Below are 21113 nucleotides of genomic sequence, written 5' to 3' on the forward strand. Positions count from 1 at the left end.
GCAACATATTTCGCTTGAGTTTTTTTCTATTGGCCATTTTATTCGCGATTGGGAACTCGCTAGGTGACGCCAATAACCTGCGCAGTTACACTCATTCGGTTACAGAAGAAAAAGGGAAACCATTGCCACAATACAGCCATAACCTTGTCGGAGAGCCGGAATTAAAGACCTGGGTGTGTTTTGTGTTAGTGTGAATTCGATGTGTCCAAAATTGAGAAACACCTCAAAGCTTGGAAAGGCGTTTCAAAATCAGCGCGGGGTGCACTCATTCAGATGCATTAACAAATAAACTATTATTTTCAGTTAATTTGAAACAGGATTTATTAGAAAGTCGGCAAAAAAATGAAGGTGATTTGCAGTGGAATGCCGAAAACAGGGACGAAGACGCTCAGCGCTGCTTTGCGAATTCTCGGCTACAATGTTTACGATTTTGATGAACAATTCTGGTATTTGGGAAAAGAATTGTCCAAAGCGTGCAACGACGGAAGCACAACAGAGGAATTTCGCGAAATGTTCGAGAACGTTGACGCGACCACCGACGTACCAGCTGCGGCATTGTGGGAGGAAATCCACTGGGCGTTTCCGGATGCAAAAGTAAATATAATAAAATATTAAACAGTAACACGCTACGCAGTGACGCTTAAACACGGTGGTGGACTTGAAAGTACATACCCAGAACAAGGTTTTATACCAGAGCTAAAACCATTACAAGCCTGGAGCTAATGAATGGCCTTAAATAAAGATTTGATATCCGTGCGCTTCTCCAGTTTGCTGTTATGTCATAACGATTTTATAGGTCATACCAATCGCAGTATATGTACAACATTAGAATACATCATTATGGTCGTTAGCAGATGATTAAACACATCACAGTAACTTTGCTTTGGCTAATCCTGATTTCAAACGTCCAAAAACTGCAATTTATTATAACCTAATAACCTAACACTATAACGCTACTCGTCATTAGCTGCCACAGCAATTGTTATTTAGTGGACTGAGGCAAGGCAATGTGACACATGTTCGTAATCGACTCACGTAGTTTGCAATGGAACCTTCTAATGTCCCACAGATTGTGCACACGGAGAGGGGCAGCGCGGAAGAATATGAGAAAAGCTACTTGAAGCAAATCGCCGCTATGACTCAAGGCTTTTTCTTGAGGTTAATCGGTAACACGACTCCAACTGGAAGAAGACTGAAAGCTTACCTCAATGATTCAAGTAAATACGTGTTGATTTGCAAGACGTTTATTGGATGAGTTTTTGTGTCACTGATAATTACCGTGCGTGCTATTTATGTTTACCTGACAAAAACAAAGATGTTATGCATGTCAGACGACTTGGATAGTTTACGTTTTGCAATGGGCCCTTAATAATCTTTGCTTGTTGGGATGTGGACTGAAAATTCTTCTATCCCTAAACTAACCTCTTGGCTAAGACAGATTGTTAAAAACCTGAAAAAATTAAAAAACAAACTTTGTATTTTCTCAATTGCCGACCATGTCACGAACATTGTTTGGTAAACCCATGGTTGATGTTCTAAGTGAGAATCCAGTTCGGCGTGCCGCCCTTTGCACTTCTATCGCCTATCAGACCTAACACCATGATTGCAAAGAAAGCCTACAGACAACACAACGCTCGTGTTAGGGAGGTTAGTTTTTCATACCGTTTTATAGCTGTGTTATTTTATGCCTTCAAATTTGTGCATTATACATTAACCATCGTTTAACAATGTGTTGGTAATGAAATGCGGTCATCTGCACAATACATGTTTTTTTTCGTGTTGATGATCGAAAACAAGCACAAAAGTTATTGTGGCAACCAGGCTACCAAATATTACCATATAATGCAAAAAAGGTTGTTTAATTTGAATAAACAATTGGAACACCTAAAACAACCGTATCACAAACACCGCTCTGGACTTAAACATGATTGATGATTTTCCAAGCTATCGTTTGGCCATGTGACATATTGAGGTAAAACAGAGAGTGTTATTGAACAGGCGGCTCCCAAGGACAAAATTCTTTACTTTAAACTGACGGAAGGGTGGGAACCACTCTGCAAGTTCCTCGACAAACCAATACCGGACATTCCGTTCCCACACAGGAACAAAGGCGGAAAGATAATGGAAGAAATGGTGGCCAAGTCGTACATTTTCAAACAAATCAAAACAGAACTACAAATAATTATTGCATTGGCTGCAATAGCAATCGCACTGTTATATTACATGTGGTAAATAAACAAGTTTAAAAGTGACTAATTTGTGAAGTCCACAGAACAGTGCACCAAACATGTGGCAAATGAACAAATCAGATAATTCTTTGTCATAATTTGTTTGTTGTATCGTTGCGAACTGTGATTTCCCCAAACGCGATGCCAATTTACCATATTGAATGCAAGAAAACGAGCAATGTCCTTGCTACTCAATCTGTGTTTCCCAGTTTTGCGATGTAATCTTTCGCTGACACTGTTGTTTAATTTTATCACGTTGTTTGAACGAGTGTTTGCATAAGTGAATAGTTAGCTGGCAGCAAACAGCATATTGGTCGTTTGTACCGAGGTTTCAAGCAGCGGAAAGCGCTTGCGTCAAAGGAGTCCAAATCAAAGTCCAACTTTGAAAATTTCACCTTGCTGTAATCGATGAACCGCCTAAACAAAGACGGTAAAACGACACCATCGGACTGCTGTTTGCTTTTTGTCAACAAAGTCTTGCTGGTAAACCGAGAAAGAATGTCATTGTTTGATGTTCAGATATATTTGGTCTACTTACATGGATTATCTGTATCGCTTTTTGAAACAGAACAAGTTTTAGGCAAGTAGTTGATATATCAGTGAGGGTCGTGTAGTTATGGCTGCTGGAGTGACTTGCTTCTCATTCAAGGTCATTGTGATTTTGCGCATTGGCTTTTGAGAATAATTTAACTTTTGAAATGTAACTGTAACGCTTCGGTTTTTGTAAGCATGTTAGTCAATTCGATGACTATATGGAGGCTTTTTATAAGGTTTATTGCAACGCAATAATGCAATCCAATATTCATACGAACGTTATTATGAACATTATTTTGTTTCATTAAAGGATTGCAAATGACACTTAAGAAACAAAACAAAGTAAAAAAGATTTTGTTTATTTTCAGTCTCTTTTACCTCACGTCGACATTTGTCGTTGCTTCATCGATCGCCAGGATTTTATTCTTCCTTAAAATCCAGACAAATAAGCTGACGTTCCCCGACACTAAAGTTTGAATCGGATTCCGCCAACTCCATTTCCAACTTCTAGGGAAAAGTCTCGATCGTCTCCCTCATCTGAACCTGTTGTAAGTTTGCAGAATAGTTGTGATTTCAACTTCGGGGACACCTTACCTGTTTCAACGCTGACCGAAGTTCCTCGTCACTGTAGTTCGAAAAAGGATCTAAATTATTTCTCAGCATATTAAGTATCCTCAGCTGCATGCAATGTAGAGTAACATATTAAAAAAACACTTGCATTGAAATGAAGCCGAACATAACAATGGGGTTGGTTCTGATGTAATATCATACGCTATATGTCATTACTTTTAAAGTGCGGGACTAAAATTAGTAGGTATAACCTGTGTTGCTTCGATCTATTTGGGTCGCGCCCCATTTTGAGTTACCGAATGAAATTTAACAATATTCATAATTTCTGTGGGAACACGGTGAACCAAGACCAGATGCTCAAATATTACATACAAAATCTATGTCACTACCTTCAACGCGAAAGTTTAGTGGGTACTTGATGTTTAGGTTTCAACAAGACTTCGTTTGAAACTTACCATGCTGTAGAAAGTCATTGTTTATTTAAACACAAAATTCAACAATCCGTTGCCAGCATGATGAAGTTGTTTTTTTCCGACTACGTCATCATGCAGTTCGACCTTTTAAACACCATAGTTTGTTTCATGTTCCCTGATTTATTTTTCTGTTCGACAAACAAACGGAATCCGATGTCCAGTATCGGCTCTCGCGCTCCCCCACGCGGCAGAGCATATTGTTTGAATCCCAGAAACCTTGCTGCATTAAAAAAATGAAAAGTTAAGTTTTAGTGTTTTTGAATAATGAAAACATCTTGTTGGCGTGGCTATAGTTGTCTGGGCTAGGAAAAAAGGTAGGACCAAGATTTTGTTATGCTATTAACTTAATACATGGCTTAATAAGTCGATATGTGAGTGTTACACAAATAACCAATTTTCTAATTACGTTATAGACTGTACAACTCAGTTATTTTCTAATTACGTATCACAGTACAACTCAGTTATTTTGGATTCGATTTGTCCGGAATTGGCAACATTCCGAGTTCTGCTGTAGTCCTACAGCATTTTGACGAACCTCTTTGCACGTTGCTGACCACCTGCAGTCACTCACGGAGCAATAGTTGCATCCGTGTGAGCAGTTTTTCTCGTAGTTCTTCCTCACCCAGGCCGCGTCATATCCGCTCAAGTCACTGAGGGGTATCACTTTTGTCGCACGACGTGTAGAACCAAATATTTTTGAAGTTGTAGCCTTTATTGACAAACAACCCTGCAGAAGACGTGTTTGTATTAAAGCACGCAGCTTTCACTGACAAACAGAAGTGCTTTACTTCCTACAACACGCATGCCCATCTAAGTAATGTTTCCACGTATTCTTGCATGTAGTTATAAGTAACCATATAGGGTTGAAAGTAAAAAACAATATACTTGAATATTGTTACGCCGTAACATAAATTCCAGATGAACCTTTTCCACGTCTGAAAGGAAGAAAGGTTGCTAAGATGCTGATCGACGAGCGGTGCGCATCGATGAAGAATGATTTGGAAATATCAGTTGTCGTGATTGTTCTTCCATTGGGGGATTTATTTGGGTTTCCTTTAACAGTGAATGAAGTTTCCGATCCGCTTAATACAGTGTTCACATAATTCATGATTGGCCCAATGTTATGTTAAGTTCAGTACTCAACAACGTGACAGCGTCGTAACGACATATTTATCGGTCAGTATTTGGCGTTACTAACAATTCATATCTTTGTAATAAAAGGTCACACATGATTAGTTTGAATAAATGTTCTATAACAAAGTGCTGTGTATAATGCTTTGCACAGCAAATAGGTAAATGGAATGGCTAAACAAAACTATTAAATCTTGGACAAATGTAAAACCATTAGTTCTTGTTAATTTTGATTTTCATGACCTGGAAGACCACCACCATTATTACCCTTACGACGAGCTTTAGGTAACATCAAACGTTCTCCATGGTGTCGTAAATTTAACCAATTTCATGTAACGACTTTGATTTCGAATTTAAGCACAGTTCAATGAACCTAAGCGTGTACTCTCACTAACGATTTTGGTTTCCCACAAGTCGTATTAAATGTGCGGTGACCGTTCCCATTTAACGATCGCCAAACAAACCGCTTTGTCAACTGCACCCGACCAAAGATTAACAAGCATCGTTTGATATGAAAACCATTGCCGCATTCCAGGTTCTGTGCATCTGTCTGGGTTGATCGCTTGGTTTCCTCGTTTAAGACACAGAAACACAGTAGCACACTTGTATTTTTGCGATAATTGGATGTTTATCTAAGGTGACACGACTTTCAGTACTTCGATGTTATTTCTTAAAAGAAATGGATTTTTATCTAGCCTATTTTTACTTTAAAGCTTTAACAGGAAGTTCCTGTGTACTTTCACAGACGAAATTGGTTTCCCAACAGTCGTAAATGTGCGGTTGACCCTTTCCTATTTAACGATCGTCAAACAAACCGCTTTGTCAGACGCACATGATCAGAGATCATCAAGTACCGATTGATCTGAAAACCATTGCCCCATTCCTCGGTCTGTGCATTTGTCTGGATCGTTTGGTTTGCTCGTTTATTTTTATTCCAGTGGTGTGGCAAACAGTGCCTAAATGTCAGGAATGTGGAACATGAATCCTCTAATAGCCGCATTGAATTAACGTAACCTTCCGTTTTTGGCTCGTCCGCACTATAAAATAGATTTCAACAGGTCAACAGCAATAAAAAAGAAAGTCATTAGAATTCACGACCAATAAAAAGTTCACCACGGACCCATATAAGTCTGTCTGTGATCGTTCTATGACAGATGTGGCGAGCATAGATTTGGATGATCTCTGCTTGTGTTTTATGCTGCACGAATAGGATATTATGTCTAATTCCACAGGAATCTGATTCTCGTGGCCTTGTTTAAACTGCGAGCGATCAATGCATGTTAAATTTTTATCCGATTTTTTTGCGACTGCCATTCCTAGAAAGCATCAACCTCGTGGAAATTACCTGTGCAGGGAAAAATCCTATGTTAATTTTAGCAGGTTTTAATTTAAGTCAATAGAAACGAAGAGTAAATTGAGCATTTCTAGTAGTTTGATAGGGGATCTGCCTTGTTCAGTTAATCGATCAGTTTTCATAAAGTTTGATTGAATTTTCGGTCCAGTAAACCCAGTATTCGTTCGTTATTTGTATAATTGACTTTTCGTACAACGCCGCAGAAAGAAATTCTTATCACAAATCCGATAAATGATGCTTGTTTTCCTGCAAATTTTGACTATTTCTTGCTGGGCTTTGGTCGTCCATGGTCAGAGACCTGTTCCTACCGAAACGTTCCCACACTACGCTGTAATGGACAACGAAGAGTTGGTGCATTTGTATTGGGACTTTGACGAAACTCACATCACTTTCGAGGTGATTATCTTTAATTGAAATATTTCTACAACAGTGTTGGGTTGAATGGCCCGCGGTCTTGTTCTGACGTCCTAGAAAATATCATTACCCCTTATTTAACATTTCTAGAGCTCCAAAATGAGTAAAAGACGATCAGCACCAGTATAAGATCTTTATTAAAGAAGTATTAATTTCGCCTATTGGCATCTTCAGTTTCTGTCTGAAAACAGTATAGTAATAAAAATTAAGTAAAAAGCATAACAATTTGCAAAGGCAGATCCGTCGGTTACCGACCTACAAAGGCTGGTTCCTTCAGTCAAATTTCTGACGTTTTTTTCTGTACCCCTTATTTAGATAGAATAAAACAACTAGTATGCAAAAAAACGCCGTGTGCCCCTCATGTAAAAAATATTTGTAGGTTCTTTGGCTTCGCTTTGGAACTGGATAAATGTAAAGTTATTGTGCCACCAACACTTAAATATATAGTTCTTTTCAAAATTTACTATTTTGCTACTTTTCTTGTATGCTAAGTAGACTTTTCTCAGGTGCACGGATTCACTGTGGGATGGGTGGGAATTGGAATTTCACCCAATGGCAACATGGCCAATGCCGATATTACTGCTGGATGGGTGAAAAATGGTGTCGCTACAATTACGGTAACGAATTAGCTTTTAGTAATACATCTTACCAACACCTATTGGAAGAAAAATTGGTTCCATTTTTTTCAATTCGCGGAAAATTGAGTTTTAGAATCTGGACTGCCCGTGCATGTTTCCAATGATATCTTATCGCTTTCATAAATTTAATAGTAATGGTTACCGGTAAACGTTACAGCAGTTTAAACGTCCACTGTAAACTCCCATCTGTCAAGTGCGCAAAACACACTGGGCGCAAAATATATCACATTATGATGTTCGTCAACTCAGAGCAACTGATGATCAGCGCCGGTGTATATGTTTTTTTTAACAAAACATAAATATTAGTTTCGCATATTGACATCATCTGCTTTTATCTTGTTCAAATATAATTCAGACCCGTCGGTCAAAAAAATGTCCTGCACTTGTTGATTCCTGCATCCATTTCATAATATTTATCTTTCAGATTATTGGCTCCACTTTGCTTATCATATGATTATTGTGACACGGGGCCTGACGGTACTATTGGTTGAGCTTTGCTTGGCCATAGTGTTTCCACCTTGTTTTCTCAGTAAGGTTGCACCTAATTTGGTGTCCAACGGATGAATTGTATAGTGACCACAAAGTGGAAGTCTTTGCTTGGCTGTTTGGTCAGCAAAGTCGTCAAAACAGTGGCCAACTGTCTGCAGCTTACACATTTTATCTTATGTTGTGAAGGATCGCCAAGGTGGAAGTTCAAACGGTTACCCGTCCAAGGACGATGTCCAGAATGTGGAATTGCTGGAAGGATTCGAGGTGGACGGTTGGACTGTGCTTAAATTTCGACGACCCCTCATCGCGTGCGACGTGCAAGACTTGGACATAACGGTTCGTTTTGCGACATGTTTGCAGATCGTTAAACGGGAAATTAAAAGCCTCGAACCATAAAATAGAATTTACTGCTTGAGAAACAGACAGTACAACAATTCGCAACCACAGCAATTAGATTATATTCTCTTGGTTCGAATTGTGGTTGACAAGTTTGTCACTTCGTGGTAAAATGGGAATTGGTAGTAAAACTGCAATAAATGTTGGCCATCCGCTTGTGATATCGGCACATCGGCAAATCTTAAGTTACCTAACTTTCTGTTGTATTTCTTTCCTGAAAATCAGCTGTTCCTAATTTCACGGGAATCGTATTTTCTTTGGTCGTTTCCTTGAAAGAGTGCGCCACTTGTAATCGTGCCCACTGTTGGGCACAGCATGTTTAAATCGTCGACGATCGAAGCAGAAATCGAATAGTCGTACCTAATGACAAAATATTAGCACACTTGCGCTAAAATCATGAGACATGCCACCAGTTATCAATGAACGTCGTTGTTTACGGCGCCTTAACAAAACCTCCACGTTTTTTAAACAAACATTTTTGACAACAAATCTGAACCATCTGATCCAAGATTTTCGAAACTACAAAAAGGATTTTGTAGGATGAGACCTTGAGGATCATCTACGCCAGAGGAACGGATGACCCAAGAAGAGATGACTTAGGATCACGAGACAAGCATCCTTCGTCAAATAGAGGTGCAGATAATGAAAGGATATTTACTGATATATACGGATAAACACAGTTCAAAGCTTTATATACTCTTATTTAAAATACTTACGATAAGATAAAGAGGTTTGATTTTCTTACAATGAATTGCGTAGGCACGAAGAGCATGATACTTTTGGCGCCGGCAACTTCCGGGGATAACTGGTTTCCCGAAGGTGAAAGACACTTGACATTCGATATGCTTAACGACAACGTTGTTGTACCGGAGAAGGACACTTACTACCACTGTAGACTCTTTGAACTTCCTGAAATTATCGGCAAACATCACATGGTGAAGGTACGGAACTTCATGCATTCATGCTACAACAAATGTATGCACAATAGAGCAAATGTATGTGTTTGGTTTAAAGTCGAGGTTCTGGGAATGCGGCGCGTCGCTATACGTCCTGCTGCGTCGTTTTAAGTTTCGAAGTGCGTTGCTCAACAGTTCAAACAAGGAGATTTTTAGGAAAAATTAAGGCAATTTATATGTCTGTGATTTAAAATTATAAACTATAGAACCAACCACCCTGTTGGATTCATGATTAGTTTGTAACAATTGCCGTGAATCGTTCCAAGTGCGTCGAAAATGGTTTGTGAACCACTGGGTAAAAGTAAATGTGTTACGATGCCATGTAACTACATGGGACCGCAACGTTCCTGGAGAAATCTATTTCCAATTCCTACGGCGATATTTATGTTTCAGGTGGAGCCAATCATTCAGACCGGCAATGAACTCCACGTCCACCACATCAATGTTCATCAGTGTCTTCAAACCACCAACATGGTCCTTAAATATGTTGCTCATCTAATCGAAGCTGTAAACTGTATTTAGAAAACATATTTTGTCACGAGAGTTTATGCCAATTATTGTAATCGAAACTGTGTGGCTTCAAATTCCATTTGGGTCTCGTTACACAGTTCTCGAAGCCACATCTTGATTATTATTTTTGTTCAATAGACACTCGAGATAGTCGACCACGAGTGCTATCAACCAAACATGCCAGTGGAGTTCGATAGTTGCGAATTTCTCATGATTTCATGGGCCGTTGGTGGTGGGGTAAGAGCTTGTGTGCACATATTCAGTTTAATTAAATACAGACAAAATGCAAATCTCAAATTAAAAATCCATTCTACAAGCAAAGCCCGCAAATGCACAGTTAACAAGCACTGAACTAACTGGCAAGTGTTCGGGTGACGTCAAAGGAAAAGACGATTGGCTTACTTGCCAATTATTTGCCTAATGGCGCAGTCCAAGACACAAATTTCAAAGAACCTCACAGTCCTTACGTTTGTGCACAGCCTGTCTTTTATCCCAAACACGCTGGATTTCCGTTGGGATCAGCGGACTCACCCAAGTTCGTCATGATGGTAACTCACTATGATAACCCAGATGCTGTGACAGGTAGGCAAAAGTTTACACACAATACGCATTCCTGTTGGTTGTGAAGAATATACAATTTATGTATTCTGTGAGTTGCATACAGATGGGCCTTATCTCGGAACAACGCATGTACTACTGTTTTATCCATGAGCTTCCATACAAAAAAGACAATCAATATCAAATCTATGATGAGCACAAAAGCGAGTTTTAATAGAGCAGTTCATCTTATGTTGACTCAATACCAGATGTAATTTTATGAAACAAAATAGAACAGGTCTCTGTAAGCGTACGTTTCGGAATAGTGATTAGGTTCACTGGCATCGCAGCCAAGCTTAATCGACCACTTTTCTTGAAATAGTCAGAACGTCATTTAAAAAATCAAACTCCCAGTGAGATTAGAACTTACGACACTGAGCTCAGGGAACACACTGTGGTAGAGGGTCCAGGATATTTTGTGTTAACGTAGGGGATCTCTGTCACCGTTATCAGACAACGCAGAAGTATTTTATGCTATGGTTAACAGGGATCGTCGATTCGTCTGGCATTCGCATCACCTACACACCAGATGTTCGAACCTTCGATGCGGCGATTATGGAAGTTGGACATATTGTTCTTGGAACAACTTTCATAGTACCGGATGGCGCTGAAACCTTGGATCAAAAATCGGAATGCTCCAGCAATTGCTTTGAAAAAGTAAGCAATTACTTTCGCAGTAACGTCAAGGTTTTCTTTATCTACTGGATATCCCCATACAACCATACGTGCTATTTCAGTAACCATATGTCACGCTGTTAAACCTTAGTGGTGGTATTTTAATAAATGAGCTGAAATCAGCCGACCAGTCGGAGCGAGATATCAAAAATCAAGTTTTTATCAAAGCTGGATTTAACATGGTTGGATCCAAAACAACTCGTAGGTAAAATTTAACTCAAACGCCATTTTCACTACAATTGGCACGCTTGTCTCTGCAGTAAATGATTCAGGATGCTACCTTAACTATCTGTGCACATTTTGTATTTATTTGAACTTCTGCAAAATTACCACAATACTATTAATTTAAAATTTCCTGCAGAGTCTGGAAGCTGACGGTCAAGATTCCATTAATGTGTTCGCGGTTATGTTGCACGCACACACCATTGGCAGAGGCATCACGCTGAAGCACATTAGGTATAGATATGTGTATAATATCATACATTAAGACGTCAGGTGTTTGCAAACATTCATTGAGACTTTTTTGCTCCTCATTTACGAAGCATTTAAAGCGTAGTTCTATGCTCTATTTTTCCACAGATGTTCTCCGATATACACAGCAGTGCAAAAAAAATAAATGAATAAATTAGGGTGTTGTTTACTTGGTATTTGCTGGTCATTTACGTTTTTTTGAACTAAATTAAGTTGATGTAAGTGCAAACACGATAACCAATGCATCCTTTCATAAGCCGCTATATAATTATGCAACAATTATTTGACATTTATGTCAAACTGCCAAAGCTTCAAAAATAAAGCTAATATGCTGACTTATGTAAAGCATACATTTCGAACACGACTGTGTTCATCATCGGTGCTACGAACTAACAAGAAAATACTTTCATCAGAAACGGCACTGAGCTTCCACCTATCTCTACTGAATCCAATTACGATTTCAACTTCCAGGAGACGAGAACCTTGAAAGAGGAACGGGTTGTACAGAAAGGTGACTCTATGCAAGTCGTTTGCAATTACCAATCGACGGAGAGAAGGGATATTACTATGGTATGCGACCTTCGTGTATTTTTCTGTGTTTATCCAAGTTTGAACATACCACAGAATGTACTTACAACAAACCACAAAAATCATTCAGATTATTGGCAATCTGTGCATTCCCAGCTGTCAAAAATAACCCTGTGAGCCCCGCATGGCAACACTATAATCAGTTTTTTGATTTGTGAAAATAAAACAACGCTAATTGGTTACAAATACGACATGGTATAAAAGCTGTGCCGCCCCCAAGCAGATTCAGTTTTATTTTTTCTAACACCGTAGACCAAAAAAGTTTCATTGATTTTATCATTGGAGGTTATAACAGCTTCGTCCCTGGCTAACACGCTGCTTTCTATTCCATGCCATCTTCATAAAAGTACGTAGAATTGAATTTTCCTGCCACGGGAAGTGTCTCCCAATATTCAGCTATCGTCGGCCTTCACATTTTGGCACCAAATAAAATTCTGACACCCGACATCTTAATATTTATGTATAGGGTGGCCAAGCTATACCACTGACGAAATGTGTTCGCCTACTTGATCTATTATCCCAAACTATCCTTGACCTACTGTGAGTCGGCCCCTTACCTGAACAGCCTCATGCACTACTTTGGGATCACTGAATTCGAGTAAGTTTGAAAATGTTTTTTATTTAGATCAAAGTGGTGATGATCGCGCCATTATGTACTGATAAGAATCTTGTAAACATTCATACTTTAATATCTTTTGAAACCATTTTTATTTTTATGTGAACATTTTGTGTGCAAATGTCTTTTATTAGAAAAAAGTTGTCAACCACCTTAAGCATACGTGTTTATCCTCAAGCGTAAGCTTGTAACCACGTCATACATGTACTTATCAGAATATACACCGAAAACAAGCAGGCAAAACTGCCTACGAAGTTATCAATGCCGTAAGTCGCAAAACTTAAAGCTCCATAGTAGAGTTGGCAGACCAATGACCGGATATGCCCTAGGTTGTGTGTTCAAAACGCACCGGGAGCATTATCAGGAACGTGAATATTTGTAAAAGCTAGCGCAGTGCCACAGTCATCAGCAGCACTGATGAGACCTTACCGGTCTAAGTGACAATATGCTGTCACGATTTGCGAATGTCACTTGCTACAATCTTCCAGGACGTAAATTGAGAGGTTGCTTGATAAGTTACAGCAACTTTCCCGCGCTCCAAGACACCAGTGATTATTAGCAATAAAAAATAAAGATAATTGTCTGACAAACTTATCTTACCTTTTAGATAAATTGGAAATCGGACTCAGCTACAGAGTTTATTGATGCTGCCAATACCATGATGCATTATCAAAGATGCGGAACTGTAACAGGCCGACCACAGGGGGTCAGTTTGAGCTCTTATCAATACATTTGTAAATTGTATTCGACCTATATTACAAGTGGAAAACCTGATTAATATTCTTGCCCACGACAACCTTGGTTCGAGTCTCGGTGTGGTGAAAAATGTTAGCGGGAAGCGGTTTGCGGTGCACATTAGTTAGAAAAGGTTGCTATAGACACAAACCCCGCATTTTAGGTTAGCCACGGCTTTATTTTAACTGTACCATGCTCATCCTGTGCTTTTCTTATTACGACCAGTGTGACCTTATATCCATCCCAGTTTTCAGAGATCTTAAAGCAAAAGTGGATATTACTGTTTTTCTTACTTGTTACTATTAAATTCGTGCTAAACAAACTTGTCTCATAAAACGTTGGAAGAAATTATCAGCATAACTGCAGGTTAAAAATGCGTCTAAATCAAATCCCAATGTTTTGTTTGTGTTCTTTACAACTGAGTGTAAACATTTTTATCGCAGGTTACTGGAGTCATAACTCCGCTCACCATCGACGAGCCGTACGTGCCTCCTCCAAGTGGTTGCCCTTGAAAAAACGCTGTCCTTCAGCATGTGGCTCGATTGCCACAGTTTCCCTCTTAATTATAAATGTGATTATGACCTCAATAATCAAAACATTCTTGTAAGTTGTCAAATGTATCCCGTCCTTTTGTCATACGATTTTCATCAAATCAAAATTACTGGAAAGCAAATGTTTTTTTAAAAGATAATCATTTGATTCACTGTATGACAGCGTAGTGTGTCGCCGTTTAAGCATATATATATCTATATATAGACTTGATCTCTGAATAATGTATTCAAAATCAAATCAATGTACTTTGTGTCATATTCTCTGATTGACGAGCAACTCAAAAGTTTTTCAATTGACAGGACGATAACTTTAGTACGGTGATTGTGTTTTCAAAAAAGTCCACATAAACTACTTAGAGCTGAGCAAAAAAACTTACATCTTTTTTGAGAAATCCAAACAACGTGCAATCATTGTAGCTAATAGACGAGTTACAAAAGGAAACGTTTTCCTCACACATAAACTCATAAAACAGCATTTTAGAGAGATCATGTTAACTTAAGTGCGAAAGCTTGTAGTTAATTAAATAGAAAAGCCAAAGCTAATATGCTGACTATTGTTAAGCAGACCCTTCGAACAGTGCTGTCATCTTCATCAGTGCTGTGAACTAACTAAGATCTGAAAAATCAAGCTCCCGGTGAGGTTTGAACTCGCGACCCTGGGCTAACCAGGCCCAACGCTCTACCAACTGAGCTACAGGAGTTCAGTGGCTTCACGAGGTATATTGTGGCCAAGGTACACTGGTGCGCAAGCGCACAACTTGTCAGACGACCTTCACATGTTTGCAGTAGAAATAACAATAAATCAGGCTGTATCACCGTTCGATATCGGTATGTCCGTCTGTGCAAGTGGTAACTGTTCCTGAACCATACAACGTTTTCCGTCATGCGAATAAGCAGCAAAGATTGTTCACCTTAGGCTTATTTTTACTTTTGCATCCGGAAACGCACGGTGAATTTCCTCCCACAAAGCCGCAGCTGGTACGTCGGTGGTCGCGTCAACGTTCTCGAACATTTCGCGAAGTTCCTCTGTTATGCTTCCGTCGTTGCACGCCTTGGACAATTCTTTTCCCAAATACCAGAACTGTTCTTCGAAATCGTAAACGTTGAAGCCGAGAATCCGCAAAGCAGCGCTGAGCGTCTTCGTCCCGTTTTCGGCATTCCACTGCAAATCACCTTCATTTTTTGCCGACTTTCTAATAAAACCTGTTTCAAATTACCTGACAATAATAGTTTATTTGTTTATGCACCTGAATGAGTGCAACCCGCGCTTTTATTTTAAAACACCTTTCTAAGCTTTGAGATGAATTTTCAAACACAAAACACACCCCAAAGTTCTATAATTCATGCTCTCCGACAAACTTTTGGCTACATTGTTACAATGGTTTCCCCCTCTCTCCTGCAACCGAATGAGTGGAGTTGCGCAGGTTATTGGCGCCACCTAGCGAGTACCTTGTGAATAAAATGAGCACTAGAAAAAAAACTCATCGAATATGTTGAGTACTTTAATGTATGATATACTGCGTCACAGAAAAGAAAGTATGTAATTTAGACCACAAGGAATAACTAAGCAGGGTTTGAGAGCCAAAATCTGATCAGATTTAAAACTGTACGTTCACAAAGTTGGACGTTTTCAAAATTTCACTTCTCCGCGGGACTCTGATCTGACAAGTTTCTTTCCTGCTCCAGTAAAGTCACATTTTTCCACCACCAATTGCTTCACGTTATGGACACACGCCGCCAGGGAAGCAGCACTTTTGTCTGTCAAATTGGTTCCGGACAAATTCAGATACTCCATCTAAAAAGCGGATTTGTTTATTTTAAGTAAGTTTAGAATGGTGTTGTAACCAGTATCTTTATTGCAGTTTCATTAATACACTTGTGGCCATCATAAGTGGTACTACAGGGTCAATTAGTATCCATATAATGAAAATCAATTTAATTCTTGCATTTTATGAAAGTATCTAAACCACAATTGCCAACTACAACCTGGCGACCACAGCCATTTTAGTATAATAGTGGTACAAACACAGTATCTTGCTTTCAAACAGAATCAGACCGCAAAAATTCATAAATGTATATTTTACCCTTACGGCAGCGTCAGTTTAATGCTCCATGGCGAAATCCTGTTTAATATTAGCAAGTGCTGAGTATCAAAATACTTTAGCAAAGAAAACTTTTACCGGTGCTTTCAAAAGTTTAATTTTGGTGAAGAGAACTTCTGCTCCGTGGCGTGTGATGTCGCATCCATACAGCACCAATCTCTCTATGTTTTGGATGCAGCGGCAGATTGAATGTATTCCCGCGTCACCAATCAAGTTGCGGGAGAGATCAAGTCTTTTCAACTAAGAAGACACAAGGTATATTGGGTATAATTGCTTTCATGTGTTTCAATATGAGCTGCAAACATGAAACTGAGTTTCGACTTATCAGATCTCATAAATGGCGTTGGTGACTGGCAGTGGTCTGGTAGGGTAACTAGCCAGACGGTAGATTCCGCTTTGTTGTGACTTTGGTGAGACCTGGTATTTCGAAACACGGTGTGGAGCCCAGTGTTCATTATTGGTTCATTATCTTTAACCTGCTCTTTAAAAGTGCAAGTCTTTAGTGACATGAATTTGCAGAGTTCCCCGAATAAAAAGTTTTGGAAACACCGCTGTGGGTTATGTAGAAACGCAAAACAAAGTGTGGGGAAAATAATATCTGAACAAACCGTTTCAAAGCAAAACTTACTGGTCTACTTAAAGCTTGAATCTTCTTCGACAATTCATCCACGCCACCCAGTCCTAATCCTACTCCGCTTAGTCCAATCTCCTCTATGTTGAATATGCACTGGCCGATCAACTTTGCCGCTGCATCACCGAATTTGTTTCCACGCAGTTCGAGTTTCTTCAGCTGATTTTAAACAGGGTTAAACTTGGGGTGAATCGCTTCTTGTTTCATTTGCAACATTAAAGGATTTCTTAACTTTTTGAAACAGTGGCATCTATGCAACATTTTTTAGTTCGCGGCCAACTTTTACCGACATGTTTTGGAAGGATCTTGCTTTTCCGCTAGCAATTTTGCCCACTCCTGGGCTGTACTATTACGTTAACAATTACGCTCCAATAGAACTTCTGACTAACTTATGGTAACATGCTTCTTCGCCCACTGTTTTGGAAGCGCAACTCATATGTAGAGCCGGTAAGCCTTCTGTTAGATTGTGCTGCATGGTTGGAATAACATTTAGCAAACAAGCTGTGTTGATCTTACTGGTTTTGTTAGGCACCGTATCTTCCCACACAACTCTCCGACGCCGTAACACGTAATGTTGCAAACACTTAGATCCACATCTTCAATGTTGTGAATGCAGCGACTAACAGCGACTGCACCCAAATCTCCAACGTTGTTTCGGAACATATTAAGTATCCTCAGCTGCATGCAATGTAGGGTAACATATTAAAAAACACTAGCATTGAAATAAGGCCGAACATAAGAACGGGGTTGGTTCTGATGTAATATCATATGCTATACGTGACTATTAGGTTCACATACTTAAGTGATGAGTATACGAGAGCTGAGATCGCCAAATATAAAGGGCCTGCGCAGTGGGGCGATAGTGCCTTGCTATGCGAAAGCATGGCATTACTTCTATACGTGACTACTTTGAAGTGCGGGATTAAAATTAATAGGTATAACATGTGTTGCTTCGATCTATAGCTTTGGACCGCGCCCCATTTTGAATTGCCGAATGAAATTTGTGAGTCAAGAAACAAAAGTACGAAAAAGATAATTATTAAAACGCATATTCCCCCATTATCAATTATATACCTCAATATACTGAAAGAATACATTTTGCATAAGATCTCGATTAAATGCTGTAAATTTTAGTAATGTCGACTCAATGCCAAACAACAACGAACTTGCCAAACGTCTTACTGGCGTAGGCCTATCGGCTGCAAGGACGTAGCAGATGCTTTGTAGGTCGCTTGGTGGAAGTGACAAGTGGCTGAAAGGTTTGCGAAGGTCGATTTTAGTGGGAAGACTTCCGGAGACAGACGATGTTATTTCCCCATCATTGGCCTCATGCGCCCAACTGCATCCTTGCAGGATTGCTGCGTTGTTATGTTTTTTTGTGCACGAAGACGCGAATGAAGCGAGAAGCTGTTTTTTAGCCACCCAATCATCGCGCGAACATTCTGGAACCACTAGTTCGATATCATTGAAAACTGAGCAACTACAAATACCGAAAGCAAATTTTGCGACAACTTTGAATCTCTGTTTGGACAGGCGGTGGAATTGTATCTTAAATTCTTTTAGGGGAATGATCATCATTAGGTAAACTGCAGCAAAGAACTCTTGCCAGATCAAATGAGAAAAATATTTTCGTTTGTGGCCGTCTAATATTGTCAACTTGAAGTTTCCCTTTTTTGTAACCGAGATATTCAGGAATGCATCGGCTGTGGTGTCACTTATTCGGGCGTTTTTAAAATCTTTTAAGTCAAAAACCACCCTTTTGTTTAAAACTCCATTCCAGGCCATTTTTGCCAGTTTGTTTAACTCGCAGTTCTGGCCTTTTAAGTGGTCGGTTTGTGCATATTGCACGCACGTGAAGGCGAGAATCTGTGAAAGTGAAACGAATTGAATGTCGCCGTCGTAACTCATCAAGTAGTGGACGGTCAGTATGAAGTTAACTGGGACGTAGCAATAAGCAAATAAGGCGCTGTTTTGTTCAAGTCTCTCTTTTACAACTTCGTATCTTGAGCCACAAATCTGGCGTCCAAGTTCTTCTTGTGACCTTGGCGTGAGACCCAGAACCTGGACGATGAAGGTCGGACGGTGCGACGGATGAAGCTTGTAAAATGGTCCAGGCCGTGAGGTGAATATCTTTCTGGAATGGGGGAGCAACTTTCCGGCCAATAAACTCTTCAGATAAACTTCTGGTTTGTTTTTAGAATGTAGGCAGGGAATTGGAACTTGGCTGGAAAACGATTTAAACGCCGCTTCGTCCAGTCCGTCAAAAATTAAGTGAACATTTGGACATGTTTTAATTGCTTCCAAAATGCCATTTGCTATGTCTGGTGTGTGGTACCAGTCTGGCAAGATTGTATGGAGAAGAAACTGAAGGAAAGTCATCTTCGTGTTAAAATCGATGAAACGGACTGCAATGTAAAAGAAGAAGGATATATTTCCGAAGAGCTGTCTGGACAACGCTTGCAAGGCCCAGTTTTTTGATAAGGTTGTTTTTCCAATTCCTGGTTGACCAACAACACCTACAATATTGCCGTGTGTTTCTATGTATTCTTGCTTTGCCCTGTTGTGTTTGGAGGAATAAATGGCGTCCGCTTCTTTCTGGGCTGCTTGTTTTGCTGAATCAAACAACTGGTCCGCGGTGATGTCGCTAGGCGGTCGTTCATAAACATTAGCCATTTCTTCTCGGCAGTGGTTGAGCGATTCCTCTATAAACTCGTCTTCGATTCTTTGTGGTTTGCTAACGACGGAAAGATTGACCGGTGTAATGGGACGTTGGGTAAAATGGGCCAGAGACGACGCCTCGGTGGCAATGCTCCTGACCCTTTCCTTTAAAGCAGATTTTAGTTCCGCACCTGCGAACACACTGCATGTTGTAAAAATTGTAAGGTTACTTTCTTGATAGACCATTTACATACAAATATCTCAAAACGGAACTCACGGAAATAAATTAGGTTTTGCGATGGTGACAACACCCTACATAAGGAAAGCTACAATACAATTTGTTATGTGGGGGAATCTTACATTTCTTTTGTACCAGGGTTTCTAAATGCTCTTCTTGTTGAGGAACGACAGTGATGTTGTACACTGGTCCTGTAGTGTGAATGTTGGTGTCTCCAATGTGCAAATTGCTTGTGCCCTGCAGTTCCTATGTTATGGAAGATATTTACACACACCATACAGGATTTATTAATATGTTACATAATATGCACGCCAATTGGAATAACATGCGCTTGTCATGTCTTTGTCATTAATAAACTCCTAATGGAACCCAACGTATTTCCGAACGAAACCCAACGTACGCAGATATAAAAATAATATTCTATTTTGTACGGATGTTATTTGTTTCCATGCTGTCCAATACTATGTTGCATGAAAAAGGTATTTTGATGACATGAATCAGAACTTACGACGTCAGTGGATGTTCCTGGAGCATCATGTTGTCCGAGTGTTGCATGGAGATGAGCATCCAATGCATGAGGAACTTGGATGTTGAGATCTTCGTCTGTATCGCTTGACTCTTCGCTACAACTGCTTTGGGACGTTTCATCCATGCTTGGGAAATCTATACGATCCTGCAGTTTTTATGCAAAGAAAGAAAACGTTGACTCATCTAAAAGAACGTAACATACTTTTATTTTACTTTTACCTGTACTGATAAATGCTGATTCAATGTGTACAAATGTTAAACGACCCCAGAGAACGGGTAGTAACAGTATCAAATAGTAACGACTTGCTTCCTAATACAAATATGTACCTCTAACTTTTCAGCACTACAAACAACCCCGCATCACTTCAGTTAAGGCAACAAGGAAGCACAGGCGGTTTTGCTTGTGACTTAAGGAAACGATGAGTCATCGGCTGGTAGACACGTTTTATTACTACCTCACGGACGTTCAAAAAGGGACTTCCCTTTTTCATGCGTTGCATGGTTAAACTAGCGTTTCGGCCATGTTTGTTGGAAATCTCATTCTTTCCGAACTAAAATAGTTATCAAGATATTACACAGAGGTATTTTAAAAACAAGCAATACAACTTACATCAATAAAACGTTTGTTTCGTTCACCACGTGCTTCGGCATTACTGCTACACACGTCCTAAAGTGTCGAAATTCACGGTCTTTAATCAAATCTACAAAAACAATATGCTCTAGTGTGTAACAAGGTTTTTGCGTAAACTAAATATACTAAAATAATAACTAAATATTAGAGTTATAATATTGAAAGTGTTACGGAATTATTTCGGCAGCTTTGCAATTCGGCGGTTAAATGTTTTTGGGTGGCGATGTTATCCCGCAATTAACCCATCTACCTAATTCGGTACTTCTCACAAAGTTGCCTCTTTAATTCTGATACTGCCCAGAACCCTGCAATGACGGCTCACCACAAAGCCAAAGTAACCCAGGCTGATTTAACTTATTGGACGTCGTGTTAAACTAAAACGATTAAAAACAATACAAA

At 39.5% G+C, this 21113-nt stretch overlaps 3 protein-coding genes across 5 annotated transcripts; 2 read left to right on the forward strand and 1 right to left on the reverse strand.

The window, feature by feature from the left end:
- Positions 1 to 342: 342 nt before the first annotated feature.
- On the forward strand, positions 343 to 2232 carry LOC145913541 (uncharacterized). Its single transcript, XM_083001251.1, has 4 exons — positions 343 to 594; positions 1070 to 1217; positions 1541 to 1647; positions 1999 to 2232. The coding sequence occupies exons 1-4, from the start codon at positions 343 to 345 to the stop codon at positions 2230 to 2232; spliced, it is 741 nt and encodes a 246-aa protein (XP_082857377.1).
- Positions 2233 to 6524: 4292 nt separating this feature from the next.
- Positions 6525 to 13887, forward strand: LOC145913549 (DBH-like monooxygenase protein 1 homolog). The gene is made up of 14 exons (XM_083001263.1): positions 6525 to 6686; positions 7211 to 7321; positions 8018 to 8167; positions 8767 to 8860; positions 8987 to 9168; positions 9577 to 9690; positions 9832 to 9930; positions 10173 to 10275; positions 10778 to 10947; positions 11327 to 11421; positions 11850 to 12006; positions 12856 to 12906; positions 13248 to 13346; positions 13819 to 13887. The coding sequence occupies exons 1-14, from the start codon at positions 6525 to 6527 to the stop codon at positions 13885 to 13887; spliced, it is 1656 nt and encodes a 551-aa protein (XP_082857389.1).
- A 1562-nt stretch (positions 13888 to 15449) lies between these two features.
- Positions 15450 to 20786, reverse strand: LOC145914604 (NACHT, LRR and PYD domains-containing protein 3-like). 3 transcript variants are annotated; one of them, XM_083002435.1, is made up of 9 exons: positions 20694 to 20783; positions 20411 to 20634; positions 20064 to 20228; positions 19678 to 19801; positions 17842 to 19508; positions 17176 to 17337; positions 16657 to 16818; positions 16107 to 16268; positions 15450 to 15721 (listed from the first exon to the last, which is right to left on the reverse strand). In XM_083002435.1, exons 3-9 carry the CDS (start codon positions 20205 to 20207, stop codon positions 15557 to 15559), a joined length of 2586 nt encoding a protein of 861 aa, XP_082858561.1. In that variant the 5' UTR covers positions 20208 to 20228; positions 20411 to 20634; positions 20694 to 20783; the 3' UTR covers positions 15450 to 15556. The 3 variants fall into 3 exon arrangements, with proteins under 3 accessions (XP_082858561.1, XP_082858569.1, XP_082858554.1); XM_083002443.1 differs by lacking the exon at positions 20411 to 20634 and having other exon boundaries at positions 20694 to 20786; XM_083002428.1 differs by lacking the exon at positions 20694 to 20783 and having other exon boundaries at positions 20303 to 20437.
- Positions 20787 to 21113: the final 327 nt, after the last annotated feature.

This window comes from Ascidia mentula, chromosome 1 (assembly GCF_947561715.1).
Source record: "Ascidia mentula chromosome 1, kaAscMent1.1, whole genome shotgun sequence".
Classification (NCBI taxonomy): domain Eukaryota; kingdom Metazoa; phylum Chordata; class Ascidiacea; order Phlebobranchia; family Ascidiidae; genus Ascidia; species Ascidia mentula.